This window comes from Aspergillus flavus, chromosome 4, assembly GCF_009017415.1.
Source record: "Aspergillus flavus chromosome 4, complete sequence".
Lineage (NCBI taxonomy): Eukaryota > Fungi > Ascomycota > Eurotiomycetes > Eurotiales > Aspergillaceae > Aspergillus > Aspergillus flavus.
This window is the reverse complement of record NC_092405.1, coordinates 158,169-170,282: the sequence shown is the minus strand read 5'-3', so window position 1 is coordinate 170,282 and position 12,114 is coordinate 158,169. Positions and strand designations below refer to the sequence as shown.

The 12,114-nt window shown below is 50.1% G+C and overlaps 7 protein-coding genes across 7 annotated transcripts; 5 read left to right on the top strand and 2 right to left on the bottom strand.

The window, feature by feature from the left end:
* Positions 1-406: 406 nt before the first annotated feature.
* F9C07_3231 (uncharacterized protein) lies at positions 407-868 on the top strand (the record flags this gene model as incomplete). The annotated part of the gene is made up of 2 exons (XM_071511079.1): positions 407-487; positions 542-868. The coding sequence occupies 2 exons, from the start codon at positions 407-409 to the stop codon at positions 866-868; spliced, it is 408 nt and encodes a 135-aa protein (XP_071366213.1).
* Positions 869-1,044: 176 nt separating this feature from the next.
* On the top strand, positions 1,045-1,432 carry F9C07_3230 (uncharacterized protein; the record flags this gene model as incomplete). Its single annotated transcript, XM_041291684.2, has 3 exons — positions 1,045-1,143; positions 1,196-1,277; positions 1,329-1,432. 3 exons carry the CDS (start codon positions 1,045-1,047, stop codon positions 1,430-1,432), a joined length of 285 nt encoding a protein of 94 aa, XP_041145551.2.
* A 516-nt stretch (positions 1,433-1,948) lies between these two features.
* Positions 1,949-5,427, top strand: F9C07_2282898 (rhamnosidase B). The gene is made up of 4 exons (XM_041291683.2): positions 1,949-2,256; positions 2,316-2,792; positions 2,850-3,568; positions 3,632-5,427. Exons 1-4 carry the CDS (start codon positions 2,233-2,235, stop codon positions 4,803-4,805), a joined length of 2,394 nt encoding a protein of 797 aa, XP_041145550.1. The 5' UTR covers positions 1,949-2,232; the 3' UTR covers positions 4,806-5,427.
* F9C07_3228 (uncharacterized protein) lies at positions 4,944-5,196 on the bottom strand (the record flags this gene model as incomplete). The annotated part of the gene is made up of 2 exons (XM_071511078.1): positions 4,944-4,977; positions 5,072-5,196. The coding sequence occupies 2 exons, from the start codon at positions 5,194-5,196 to the stop codon at positions 4,944-4,946; spliced, it is 159 nt and encodes a 52-aa protein (XP_071366212.1).
* Positions 5,428-5,551: 124 nt separating the features above from the next.
* Positions 5,552-7,513, top strand: F9C07_2282896 (uncharacterized protein). The gene is made up of 2 exons (XM_071510594.1): positions 5,552-5,713; positions 5,770-7,513. The coding sequence occupies exons 1-2, from the start codon at positions 5,658-5,660 to the stop codon at positions 7,295-7,297; spliced, it is 1,584 nt and encodes a 527-aa protein (XP_071366211.1). The 5' UTR covers positions 5,552-5,657; the 3' UTR covers positions 7,298-7,513.
* Positions 7,514-7,558: 45 nt separating this feature from the next.
* On the top strand, positions 7,559-8,173 carry F9C07_3226 (GNAT domain-containing protein; the record flags this gene model as incomplete). Its single annotated transcript, XM_041285732.1, has 1 exon — positions 7,559-8,173. The coding sequence occupies one exon, from the start codon at positions 7,559-7,561 to the stop codon at positions 8,171-8,173; it is 615 nt and encodes a 204-aa protein (XP_041145549.1).
* A 1,212-nt stretch (positions 8,174-9,385) lies between these two features.
* On the bottom strand, positions 9,386-12,106 carry F9C07_3225 (putative ankyrin repeat-containing protein; the record flags this gene model as incomplete). Its single annotated transcript, XM_041285723.1, has 1 exon — positions 9,386-12,106. The coding sequence occupies one exon, from the start codon at positions 12,104-12,106 to the stop codon at positions 9,386-9,388; it is 2,721 nt and encodes a 906-aa protein (XP_041145548.1).
* Between the last annotated feature and the right edge of the window lie 8 nt (positions 12,107-12,114).

Sequence of the window (12,114 nt, the reverse complement as noted above, 5' to 3'; positions counted from 1 at the left end):
ACGTATTTGATCCAAGCAACCATCGCCCCTCCAAACAATTGACCAAGGACCGTGCGTTGTACGAGAACTGAAATGGTTGGCTGTATCGAGATTGGCTGCGAAACGACCGCGCTGATCCCTGTGGGGTGGTTGTATATCATTTCCTTTTTCAGATCATTCCACTCAAGATCTCCAAGCGATCTCAGATCAACACGAGCTTTTCGCACCTTATCTTGGACTCTTGATAGTCTCGGTGAAGAAAAGTGGAACTTCTGCTGGTGGCTCGGAAAAAGCATATGTAGCCCTCATCTACCCCGTCTTCTCATCGAATTTGGCATTCATAACTCAGGCAATCCACACAGTTGTCCCAAACGGGACGAAATATTTTCGCTTCTTACCTCAAATTTCAGTCTCATTCTCAATCGACATGGCCCCCACCCTTGCAGAAGTCTTTGGTTCTGATGGCATCGATATTGCGGAGAGAATCAATAATTTCAAATGGAACACGGTAGGATACTGCTACCAGAGTATGCAAATAGACTGCTGAGTGCCCCATTCCTAGATCTATGACCGCGGGGGCCCGAACGCCGAATATCTTCACGATGGGCTGGCGCCGTCCTATGGCACTCTCAATAGTGAGAGTATCGATGATCTGGACGAAGCCTACAAGGTGGCGATTGCTGGCGTCATGAGAAGTCTGGCGAAGCTATCATCAAGCCAACGCACAGTCAACAACATCGAGACTGTCATGATGAATAACACTTACCTAGAGCCTGCAGAGGACTATATCGATCGTACCGAGAATATTTTAAAGGGCAACATGGGATACTTCAACGTTGGCGCAAATCTAGACAACGCTGTTGTGAAAGAGCTATGGCGATATGCATAATCCGAACGAGAGAAGAAAAGAAGAAAAGAAGAAAAGAGGTTAACGCTTTCTAACGCCTACTCTAAAAGGTCTTGACCTGGTGGAACAAGCTTATCGCTGATCAGGATGTTCTTAATTCCACGATTAATAGCCAGGCGATGGCCAATATTGTTTCCCAGTCAGGAGCTATTATCGACATGTCCCAGCAATTCTGGTCCAAGAGTGGGGCCCACGAGCAGAAAATGCTCGATATCGGGGTTTTGCGTTTCCCAGACGTCTCACACCCCGATTTCTATGTAGGAACCAACTCTACGATACTATCGTACGGATATTGCTCACGGTGTTTAGCGTTACCGTATCAAGTTCTCCGTCAGGGTGGACATGTCGCGCACTATCTTTCCTATGGGTGATTTGGGTGGAATTACCGGAGGTAAGCAGTTGCCCACCTAGCAACTGAATAACCACTGATTCATACATGCAGAATTCCACTCCCGGAGCTTTAAGCCGCGACAGGCTGCTATTGACCAACTTGAGCAGGACGCTCTTGACAGCGCCGTGCAGGAAGCGGAAGACTTTTTTGCTTGATTGCCAGTCAGAGTATCAGTGGGTACCACGGTAGAAGCGGAGGGCACGAGGGTGCCAATGATTCTCGAGATTCTTGGTTTTCATATTGTGCTTCAATGGAAATAAACATGCCTGGTTGACCTACTACCTAATTGACCCTGCTCAAAGTTCTTCCCTCTTGCCTAGCTCTCCAGAGTTGATATTTGGGGGTTAACTATCCTGCTTTCTTTAAGGTTTTATCAGATTTTGCAGTTGCCTAGGTTTGTTATGCTTGCTAACTTCAACAGGTCGCTGTTTCATCAAGTGGTGCCATGAATCAAGAGAAATTGTAGCACTGCTCACAGGGACATGGGCCTTAATAGTTGGCTCCAAATCAACTAGAGGAATACCTCTTAGGACCCTAACTGATTGTATTTATTTTTATAAGCCTCATGTTTTATGGGTGACTTTGGTCTACTAGACCTATACATGATATATCTATTCGGCTATTATTTTAACCGAGATACTATTCAAGAGTGTTTTACTTTTCTTTGGATAGCCTATGAGGTTTGAATTCCTTCTCCTTTCTTTGTTTCTTCTTCCTGATTATGTCTGTCCTTCGGCTAACTTAAAACTCTTTTTTGTTTATACAATTTCATACATCAGAGTCTACTGCATTATATGCAATTAACCGAACATCCACCTCGGGCCACAATAACCCGAGACAAACCCCTCATACGCGTCATGCCCATAGAACTAATATCTTCAAATCCAGCCTCTTCTGCAACGCCCAAGTACAGAATCTGCCATATGCCAAGAGAACCCTACCTGGTTCACACACTATGGTGACACCCGACGAACAGAAAGTATGTGCGACCGAGCCAAAAGTCTGGAACATCTATAGCATACTAACTAGTCTCGCCAGATCATCAATTCCCTCCAGGCCAACTGGATCTGGACACCAGATTGGGTTGATTCGTCGCGAGTCAATACGACGGGGCGGATTGTCCATTTCAGTCGTGAGCTTGACCTGCCGGAAAGTCCCACCCGCGCTGAGTTACATTTCTCTGCGGATACGCGATATAAGCTCTATGTCAATGGAGTCCGGGTCGCTGTCGGGCCAGCGCGCAGCAGTCCGTGGATCTGGTACTATGACACGCTCGATATCGCACCGTATCTCAGCCGTGGACGGAATGTGATTCGCTTCGTTGTGGTGCGATACTTCGCATCCTCGCGCGGCGCCATGCCATTTGAGAGGACCACGCTGCCGGGATTGACTGTCGTGGGCTCTATAGAGGCAGGCAGTAACGTTGTAGAGCTCGATTCACATAAGGGATGGCAGGCACAAGTGGATGAGAGTATTCAGTTTCCAATGGGCCTGATAGATGACGGATTCCTACACGTAAGCTAGGCCCATCTTGCAATTCTGAGCATACCACCCATTACCTTGTTGTAACAGATATACGAACGAGTCGCTCCGACGATACATAGCCCATCAGTGACCCCAAAGGCGTATGGGATCAAAACACTGAATGGCGATCTCCCACCCTGGCGATTGCGTCCGCGCGGGATCCCAATGCCCGATCAGACCCCCATCGTTGTGAACGTGGTACGTGCCTGCGAGAGTTATATTAGTGCGGAGGAGTGGTCATCTTGCTTGTCTGGGGGTGGCCCCTTGACTCTTCGTGGACGTTCTTCACATATGCTTGAACTGCAGGCCGACACACACTCAACAGCCTTCCTCCGATGGGCTTTTCAAGGTATCACAAACGCGTCGCAGATAACGCTGAAAGTGACGTACTCGGAGGGGTATGAGCTAGAGCCTCGGTCCTATCCGTACTTTCGCAAGAAGACAGATAGACTAGATGCAAAGGCTGGTCATCTCATTGGTCCTTATGACGCAGTCACCTTGGATATCCCTGACACGCAAACCGTGGCGTACGAGCCATTTTGGTTCCGAACATTTCGCCTTCTACGCCTTGAGATCATAGTGGGAGAAGAACCGGTCCGCATGCTTCCCTTGGAGGCGACACAAGTGAACTATCCCCTCGCCGTCAAGGCCAGTTGGACCGAGCTTGGCGATGAATACAGCGAACGGATATGGGACGTGTCCATTCGCACCATGCGAAACTGCATGTTTGACGGGTACTCGGACTGTCCGTTCTATGAGCAGCTTCAGTAAGTCGACTCGCAGATATGTCCCTTGAGATTGTATCCGGGGAGGACTAACATTCCCGGTAGATACTCTGGCGACAGTCGTGCCGTCGGCTTGTTTCACTATCTACTCTCCGGTGATGACCGGCTGATGCGACAAGCGATCACAAACTTTGCAGCGTCAGTCACCTTTGAGGGTCTTACTCAGTCTCGCTTCCCCTCTCATGTCCCCCAGCTTATTGCTGGCTTTCCGTTGTATTGGGTCCTGCAGGTCTGCGATCACCATCTCTACTTCGGCGACACTCGCTTTGCCCGTTCGTTCCTCCCTCGGATCGACGGCGTCCTCGACTTCTTCGACGTACACATTGACACCTTGGGCCTTGTAAGCGGGTTACCTGAGGATGTGTGGCAGTATGTCGACTGGGTCACGACCTGGGGTGCGACGGAGGATTATCCGGACAAAGGGGTGCCCACCTCCGGTCGCAAATCTAACCGCCATACATACTTCAGCATGCTGTACGCTTATGTCCTCCAACAGGCTGCGCGGCTGGTTCGCGACGTTGGCCGACCGGGCTATGCAGAGGAGTACGAAGCACGGGCGGCCGCGCTGCAACAAGCCATTCGAGCACACTGTTACGATGGACACTTCTTCACCGATTCCACGGCCGATATCGCTGACGAAATGTCTTACTCACAACATTGTCAGGTCTTTGCGGTTCTGTCCGGGACAGCGCGACCGGAGGATCATGCCCGCCTTCTGATGGAATCATTCGCAGACTCCCGCTTCGCAAAATGCTCGTACATGATGCGATTCTATGCCCTTCGTGCATTGTCCCTTGCTGGCGATCAGGTCTACGATAGCTTCTGGCCCCAGCTATGGGACCCGTGGCGCAATATGCTGGCCAACAATTTGTCAACCTGGGAGGAGGACGACGTCCGGCAGCGGTCGGACTGTCATGCGTGGTCTAGTGTGCCCATCTATGAGTATTGCACGGAACTGGCCGGCATTCGACCGATCGCACCGGGGTCGAGTAAGATTCTCTTCAAGCCACGTCTTGGGCTCAGTGATGCAATACAAGCCAAGGTTGCGCTGGGTAAGGACAATGTTGCAACCATATCGTGGACCATGGGAGGCGGTGGTGAGAAGAATGTCGAGCTACGACTCGAAAAGCCGGTCGAAATTGTCAGTCAGTTGCCTGGGGGCCTTGAGGAGGAACACGGCGTCACCGACTGTGTAAAGCTGGTTCACAAAGCTGGGTGACGTTCATGAGAAGATGGAGGTGCTCAATAGTGGCAGAAAGATCGGCGGATGTGACGGATTCCCTCCACTCATTCTCTCTTTCTTTGTATCACTTGTGGAATCTTCTCCAAACTAAATCAAATGACAATCGCTCTATGTTTACCTTGCATTCTTGCTGTTCAAATCCAAATCTCTATACGAGTGATGGTTAACAGGACAGCCTTGTGAAATACTATAGCGGCATCAGCACAAACATAACACCACATACACTTTGATTTAGTCTTTACATTCTCTGTTTCAAAAGGAAGTCCTCGCTGTCAGACGATACCAATTTGAATTGCTTCCACCGTCGATTTGTTAGCCTCATCCCGCCGTCCCAGTCATCGAGAACAAACAGGCATTTGCCAAGCATATACTCAGCGATTTACCGGGAATATATAATTACGCCAATAGGAGAGATTCTCGAATTTCCCAGGATGGAATAAATTATGTTTATGCAGAAGGTAAAGTCTGAAAGCGCGATCTATAATTAAGTAGGAAATCTATATTATTAATATTATGATTATGTCCTCAGCTGGGTGGAGGAAGTGAGAGGGACGGAAGTGCAGAAGTGAGGGCAAGACATGTAACATGACATATGAGTTGATCGTCCTGCGGTAAATTCTTCAGTGCATGAGTCCCTAGTCTCTATCCGGTATAGCGTGCCTTTTCACTGCAGACTGACCAATGGAGGACGCCGGACGGAAAGGGCAGGAGATATGGGGATCATCCTGCTGCATATATAAAGAGGGGCCACCACGCCAATCCACTACTAAGCACTGGATCCCGCTAGTTTGCCTTGAGCTGTCGTCAGTTAGTAGACACATACCTCCAATGGCAAAGAAACCAAAGAAATGTACTAGAGTGCGCACGGGCTGTTATACTTGCAAGTAAGACCAATCAGCTTAACAAGGGATATCTGGCACAACGCGCTCACGACTTGTAGGATCCGGCATGTCAAATGCGATGAGGCTCGGCCAGCGTGTGTGAGATGTACTAGCACCGGACGGAAGTGCGATGGCTATCCCCTAGAATTGCTAAAGGTTGGTGAGCCAAAAGAACGGAGGACATTGCAACCCGCTTTGGCCGTTCCTCTTTTCACCAAAGCTGGCGAGAGTATATCCTTCGATTACTTTCGTCGGCATACCGCGGCTCAACTCCTGGGATGTTTCCATGCTTCCTCCAAGGATCTTTTGATTCTCCAAATGTGCTATGCTGAGCCCGTCATCCGATACGCTGCCATCTCCCTGGCGGACTTGCATCGCAGCTTTGCAAACTCAGTTAACCCTAAGAGTCAGTCGAGCAGCAATACGCAGCATTCTGCTCTGGTCCATTATGCATCCGCTCTCACACACATGAAATCTCTGCTCTGTTCAAAGATCCAGTCTATGGACACCTTTCTGACCGCTTGTCTCCTGCTTTCTTCAATCGAAATTTTCCAAGGTCGGTACCAAGCCGCTGATGTACACCTGCGCTGTGCCTTCCATATGTCAGAGATAGCAAAAGGCACGGACAGGGGAGCGGCGACGCAGGACAGTCCCAACACATCCATCATATCCAAATACCCTATGATCGGTACCTTGATGCGCATGCGATTCCAATGTGATTTGTTCCTGGATGTTGCTTCCACTACTCCCGGCGCTCTTATTAAACCAGGGCAGCATTTCTCCATCGCCCCACCGGACATTTTCACGTCCTTGGGTGAGGCTCAGGATATTCTTTTCAACCAGATCGATAGGTTCTTTCGACTCATCAACCAGATAGCTCTGGCAAAAATTGCAACCACGCCCGGTGTGACGTCTTGTGATGTCGGTGATCGACGTAAATACCCGGGAGCCATGGCGGGGAGCGAGGTCTTTCTTCGAGAGATGCAAACTGAGGGAGTGTCCGGGTTGGATCAGTGGGATCGCGCTTACCAGGCGTTTCGGAGCCGATATGCTCATACGTTTTCAACTCCTGAGCAGCACGCAGCGACGCTCGTCGAGATTTACCGCGATGCTTTGCGAATGCTACTCCAGATGGACCACTCTCAGGGAGCACTTGCACACGATCCGTTTGAACGGGGATTTGGGTTGCTTTTATCGAGGCTACAGCTGCTTTTAGACGAGTCGCCTCAACCCGCATGCACTGCTGAGGCGCCACCAGTTTTTACTTTGGAAATCGGGATTGTGCCTATTCTCTATTTTATTGCTACAAATTGTCGAAACTATGGTACCCGCCACGCCGCGCTTGCTATCCTGGCAGCGGCACCTCGTAGGGAGGGGACATGGGATGGCTCTATAATTTATACTATCGCCCAGCGCTCTGTGGCCCTCGAGGAGGAGGGTCGATTGGACGGCGACCAGAGCGCACGAGGTATCCCTCCAAGCAGTCGTCTGATAGGAATGGAAGCTGGGATTGATCCGGTCAAGCAGAGTGCTTTCCTCGTGTTACATCAGCTCGAACATACTCGCCGTGAGAAGATTAAATGGTAACAATTGGTCTCCATATGACTCTTGAGATACGATGGATTACTCAGCCTGTCTAACTGGATGCGGTGCCCGCAGTCCTTGACCCAGTTCCGTCTACTTTATCTTCTCCTCTATTTTCTCCTCTCTCTTTTTTTTTTTTTTTTTTTCCTATCCTTTTTCCCACTCTTTCTTTCCGACGTCTGTTGTGTTCTGGGCATTCCCGGCTGGATTCCCAGACAATCCTACATACGGTCTTATTCTCATCGTCATTCACCCCTACTCAAAATGCAGACAGCACGACTACAACTCGTCCGTTTAACAGAGGACCATGTGGCTGGCTACCACGCCATTTGGTCCGATCCGGTGGCCACCCGGTGGAGCGCCCACGGCCCATGCAAGACAATAGACGATTCCCGACAGTGGATGTCCAGTTTACTACTCGAAGCCAATCCGATGGGTGAGAACTATGCTGTACTCCTCCGACGAGACGTGAACTTCGATGCCATTACAAACCGGCTCAATGGTGGTCAAGAAGGCACCGACGATGACAAGCCGTATGATATTTCGGCTCATGGCGGCTTCATCGGTTGGGTCGGAACATGGAGAACAGACCCTCTCCCAGAAATGGGCTTCATCTTTCATCGATCAACCTGGGGCCTGGGGTTTGCAACAGAGGCTTTGAGAGCTTTTGTGGAACTATATTGGTCGCGCAAGCCGCAATTCAATGTGTTGGAGGCATATTGCGATACCGAGAATGAGGCGTCTGTTAATGTTCTGCGCAAATGTGGGTTTGAATTGGTCGATGTGACGAGAAAAGACTATGTTCTCCCTTGGATGACGCCGCCGGAACGAGATACAATGCAATTTCGTCTGATTAGGACCGATAGTTTGGAGGAGTGAATGAAGGATTAGGGCAGTTCTATGTGCGACGAGCTGCACTGGGATTCCTTGGAGGGACTAATTATGTGGACGTTTTTTTATACGCTCGTATAGATATGATACCTCAAAATTGCATTTCTCTTACTTCTAGACTACCTTTTCTATCACAAAATATCAAATGTATTTCCTAGTGAGATCAGGCGTACGGAATCATTCGTGCGTAGCCCCGACGCATTAGAAGATTTCTACCCGACATTGTACCTCCTACTGGAGCAACAAGTGAGGTCGCATTCATTATAGAATTGTGTACAGCACTGTGATTCTTACCAAAAGCACTCCTTGCGACATCTCACAAATAGGCGCAGCAGGTCGACCCTTCTAGTTTTAAGTTAGATGTCTGTCAGCTGTCATGACAGCTGCTTCTTACGCAGTTCTCTAAGATTTGGTGAGTTTACGAAAGTCAGATCACCGTATGGTAGCGTTATATTCCACTACTAGATCTTATATACATTGTGAATGCTTTTTGTGTTTATGCACCAATTACAATCCTAAGCTTCTTGGTTGAGGATATGTTTCCTTATCCGTATGTTCCGGCAAAGGTACTTTCGCGTTGTAGATACGAGATATTTTGAATTAACGTCTCCGGTGAACCACGGCTCTTTGGGTTTAATAATCCTAATATCCCAATATAGGTGCTGGTGGTGTGGCTCCAATTACGCGAGATCCTGATGTAGGCCTTTTCCGAGATTGCGAGACACCTTTGACTTGGTAAAAAGATGTTATCCATTCAGGTAGTTGTCTAATGAAAGGTCAGAAAGGCAACAGACGGTGCCGTTAGAACCGGTAGCCACATCGTAGGTAGAGCGCTTGTTGGTAAAAACACTAGCGGGTTAATGGTGTAATTGATGAGATAGAGGACCCGAACATTGGGGGCATTGTGAATTAGAATATATGGCTCTCGTATACATGCAATAATCTCCGGTGCTGTACCCCCAAAACATATGAAAATTAACATTATAATTGTACATAACATGATAGCCTCTTCTTAGACTGCCCGGTCACAGATGATGTCGGTTTCTGGTCTTCGGCAACCTTCATTGGCAGGTTTCAGGAATGAATCTTCCGACGTTGACTTGGTGCGAGGTCAAGTATTTCGAATGTCCTCTCTGACAAATTATCTCTCGGTATAAACAAAGGAAAAGTGGGTATATAGTCTCAGTCACTTAGCGTTCCTCATCGGCGCGCATTATCGAGTAGAAACTGTGTTGCTTCACTCCAGCCAGATGCATCCACCATCTGCATCACAGTCTTACCAGTCTCATCTTCCTTTTCAAGATCGACACCTCCGCCCTTTTCTACCAGAAGACGAAGAAGCTTCATGTCTCTATTCTCGATGGCCTGCATTATTGCATTCCACTCCCGATAGGTCTTGTTCGGATCTGCGCCCTTCTCGAGCAGCAACTCAATCATCTTGAAGTCCCCATTGTTGCATCTACGGACCGCCTTGACAATGGGAAGATGCTCGCCGGGCGCATTGGGATCTGCACCGGCTTCATCCAGCAGAAACCGCACAATGTCTTCGTGACGCTCGCGAATCGCTGTTGTTAACGGGGAGAAAACGCCGCCATTCTTGTACTCGACGCTGGCCCCCGCAGCTAGCAGCAACTTGATACTCTCTAACTGATTCGCCAACACGGCCATCTCCATGACTCCTTTGTGCGCCGACAAATCTGTCACGGCGGGAAGGAGCTGTTGCAGGAGTATCGGAGACCGGACCGCCATACACACGGGCCAGTCTTGGCCACGCTGGTTGGGATCTGCCCCATGGGCGAGCAGGAGAGCCATTAGGTCGACGCGGTTATCGCGAATCGCCGTCGTGAGTGCTGTGTGTCCTTGGGCATTGCGGTCGTTCGGGTTCGCCCCGCCGTGCTCCAACAACCACTGCGCCGCCTCTGCGTTGTTGACTTGCACGGCCATTTCGACGATGCCCGGTGGCTGGTGGAGGTCTGCGCCGGCATCAACGAGATCGGGCAGAAGATGTGTCCGGAAGTGAGTAACACACTTCCACGCCGGGTACTCGGAGGCCATGACATTGGGGTTCGCGCCGTTGGCCAGCAAAAGCGCAAAGATATCCCCCCGATTGTCACGGATCGCGGAGCATAATGGCGTATAAATTCCATCCTTTTTAGAGTTGGGGTCAACGCCAGCTTGTAGTAGGATTCGCACCGAATCAATGTTGTTGATGCTTGTTGCCTGTTCCATAATACCCGGGGTCTTTCGGACATCGGCGCCACGGGCCATCAAGATTCGCAAACATGCCGGCCGATAGATGGCTGACCAAAGCACATGTTCCGGTCCAGGGAGGTTTGGATTCGCTCCATGATCTAAGAGGGTTGTCACTATCGTCACCTGGTCGGCTTGGACTGCTTCAAATAACGCCGACTTTCCTTCCCTGCTCTTCAGGTTAGGATCCGCGCCGGCATCCAAGATCAGATCGACAAGCCGTTGAGGAGCTTTCTTCCGGATAGCTTCAATTAGCACTGTGCTGCCATTCCTCATCTCATGATTGGGATCTGCTCCATGGGCAAGTAGGACATGGACGAGACCCGTCTTCAGGCTCGTGATGCACAAGCCAAGTGGAGACTCGAGCTCAGTTCCGGTCATGAGACTTGGGTCTGCACGGTATTTTAACAGCAAGGTCGCACCATCCATGAATGATCCTTCTACAGCAGAGAAGAGTGGCGACTTTCCTTCTTTATCTGGTGCGTTCGGGTTGGCTCCAAAGAGCAGAAGAAGACGCATTCCTTCAATGTCACGGTGCAGGATTGCTTCATTCAGTGGATGTGTATTCTCTCCCATATCCGGTGATACGCCACTATCCAGGAGCTGCTCCATCAATTGATGGTTTCTCGCCCTGACGGCAGATGCCAAAGCATTCTTAAGATGACCAACATTTGCAGCGCTGGTATTACTCGGTGTCCGTTGTGGCATGCTAGGGAGATCATGTTTCCGGTATGATGCTTTACTTGGGAGGACAGAACTAGGATTTGTATCCATATCCTGAGCTAAAGTTGAGGCCGAAGAGCTCTGGAGGTGGGGGCGGTCTTCTCCTTTGCTGGTTGTATTGCGAGTCCTGATCTGTGATAACTCTAGATCCCTGCCGTGATGAGAGCTCGACAGTGAGAGGGAATCCAGTGATAGGACGGACGATAGGGTTTCTGGCATTGGCTCGACTAGTGTTCCACCCCGACTGCAGCCGGGATCTCTGCTGACATCGTCCTGGCTAGACGATGGCTTCGGTGGCACTGGTGGAACAGGCCTCGAGGGAGGAGGACCAGCGGGCGCTGTTTTTACAGCCTGCGACGATTGCTTCATTTCGGCGATCCCGCGTTCTAGTGTCTTCGCCTTGTTGATTCCAGTCACCGATCGCCCCTTCGCCATCCGATCGAGTGCTGCAGCGAGCCCTGCGTATCCGACTCCCACTGATTCTTCCGGCTTAGCATCGCCAAGGGACCAGTGGAAAGCCAGGACACTGATCTGTAAAGCCTCCATGGTTTTCTTGAGCGACTCCCGGATCTTGCCCAGCTCGTGGCTTGGTCGATTCCATCCCTTTTGTAACTTTCCCAGTGCGCCACGGTGTTCATACTGGATCAGTTTGGTCACGACTCGGTCTAGGTGCTGAAAGTCACGGTACGCCTCGATGAACTTCTTCTCCACCTCCTGAACAATTATTCTGGGCAGCGGCCGATTCGCTGTTGTTGACTCACTGAGGCCAGCTTCGATTGTCCACAAGGAGCGACATGTATCGAGAAAGACTCTTGAGAGATCTCCGAAGCCCTCTGGGATGTCGTGAACCGTACTTAGGTAGTCGAGCATCCGAACAGAGATGCGATTGCCCAGCTGAGTTGCCTGGGCCGAAATTGCAAAGACGGCATCCTCCGGGGTAGGAGCCATGACACTGC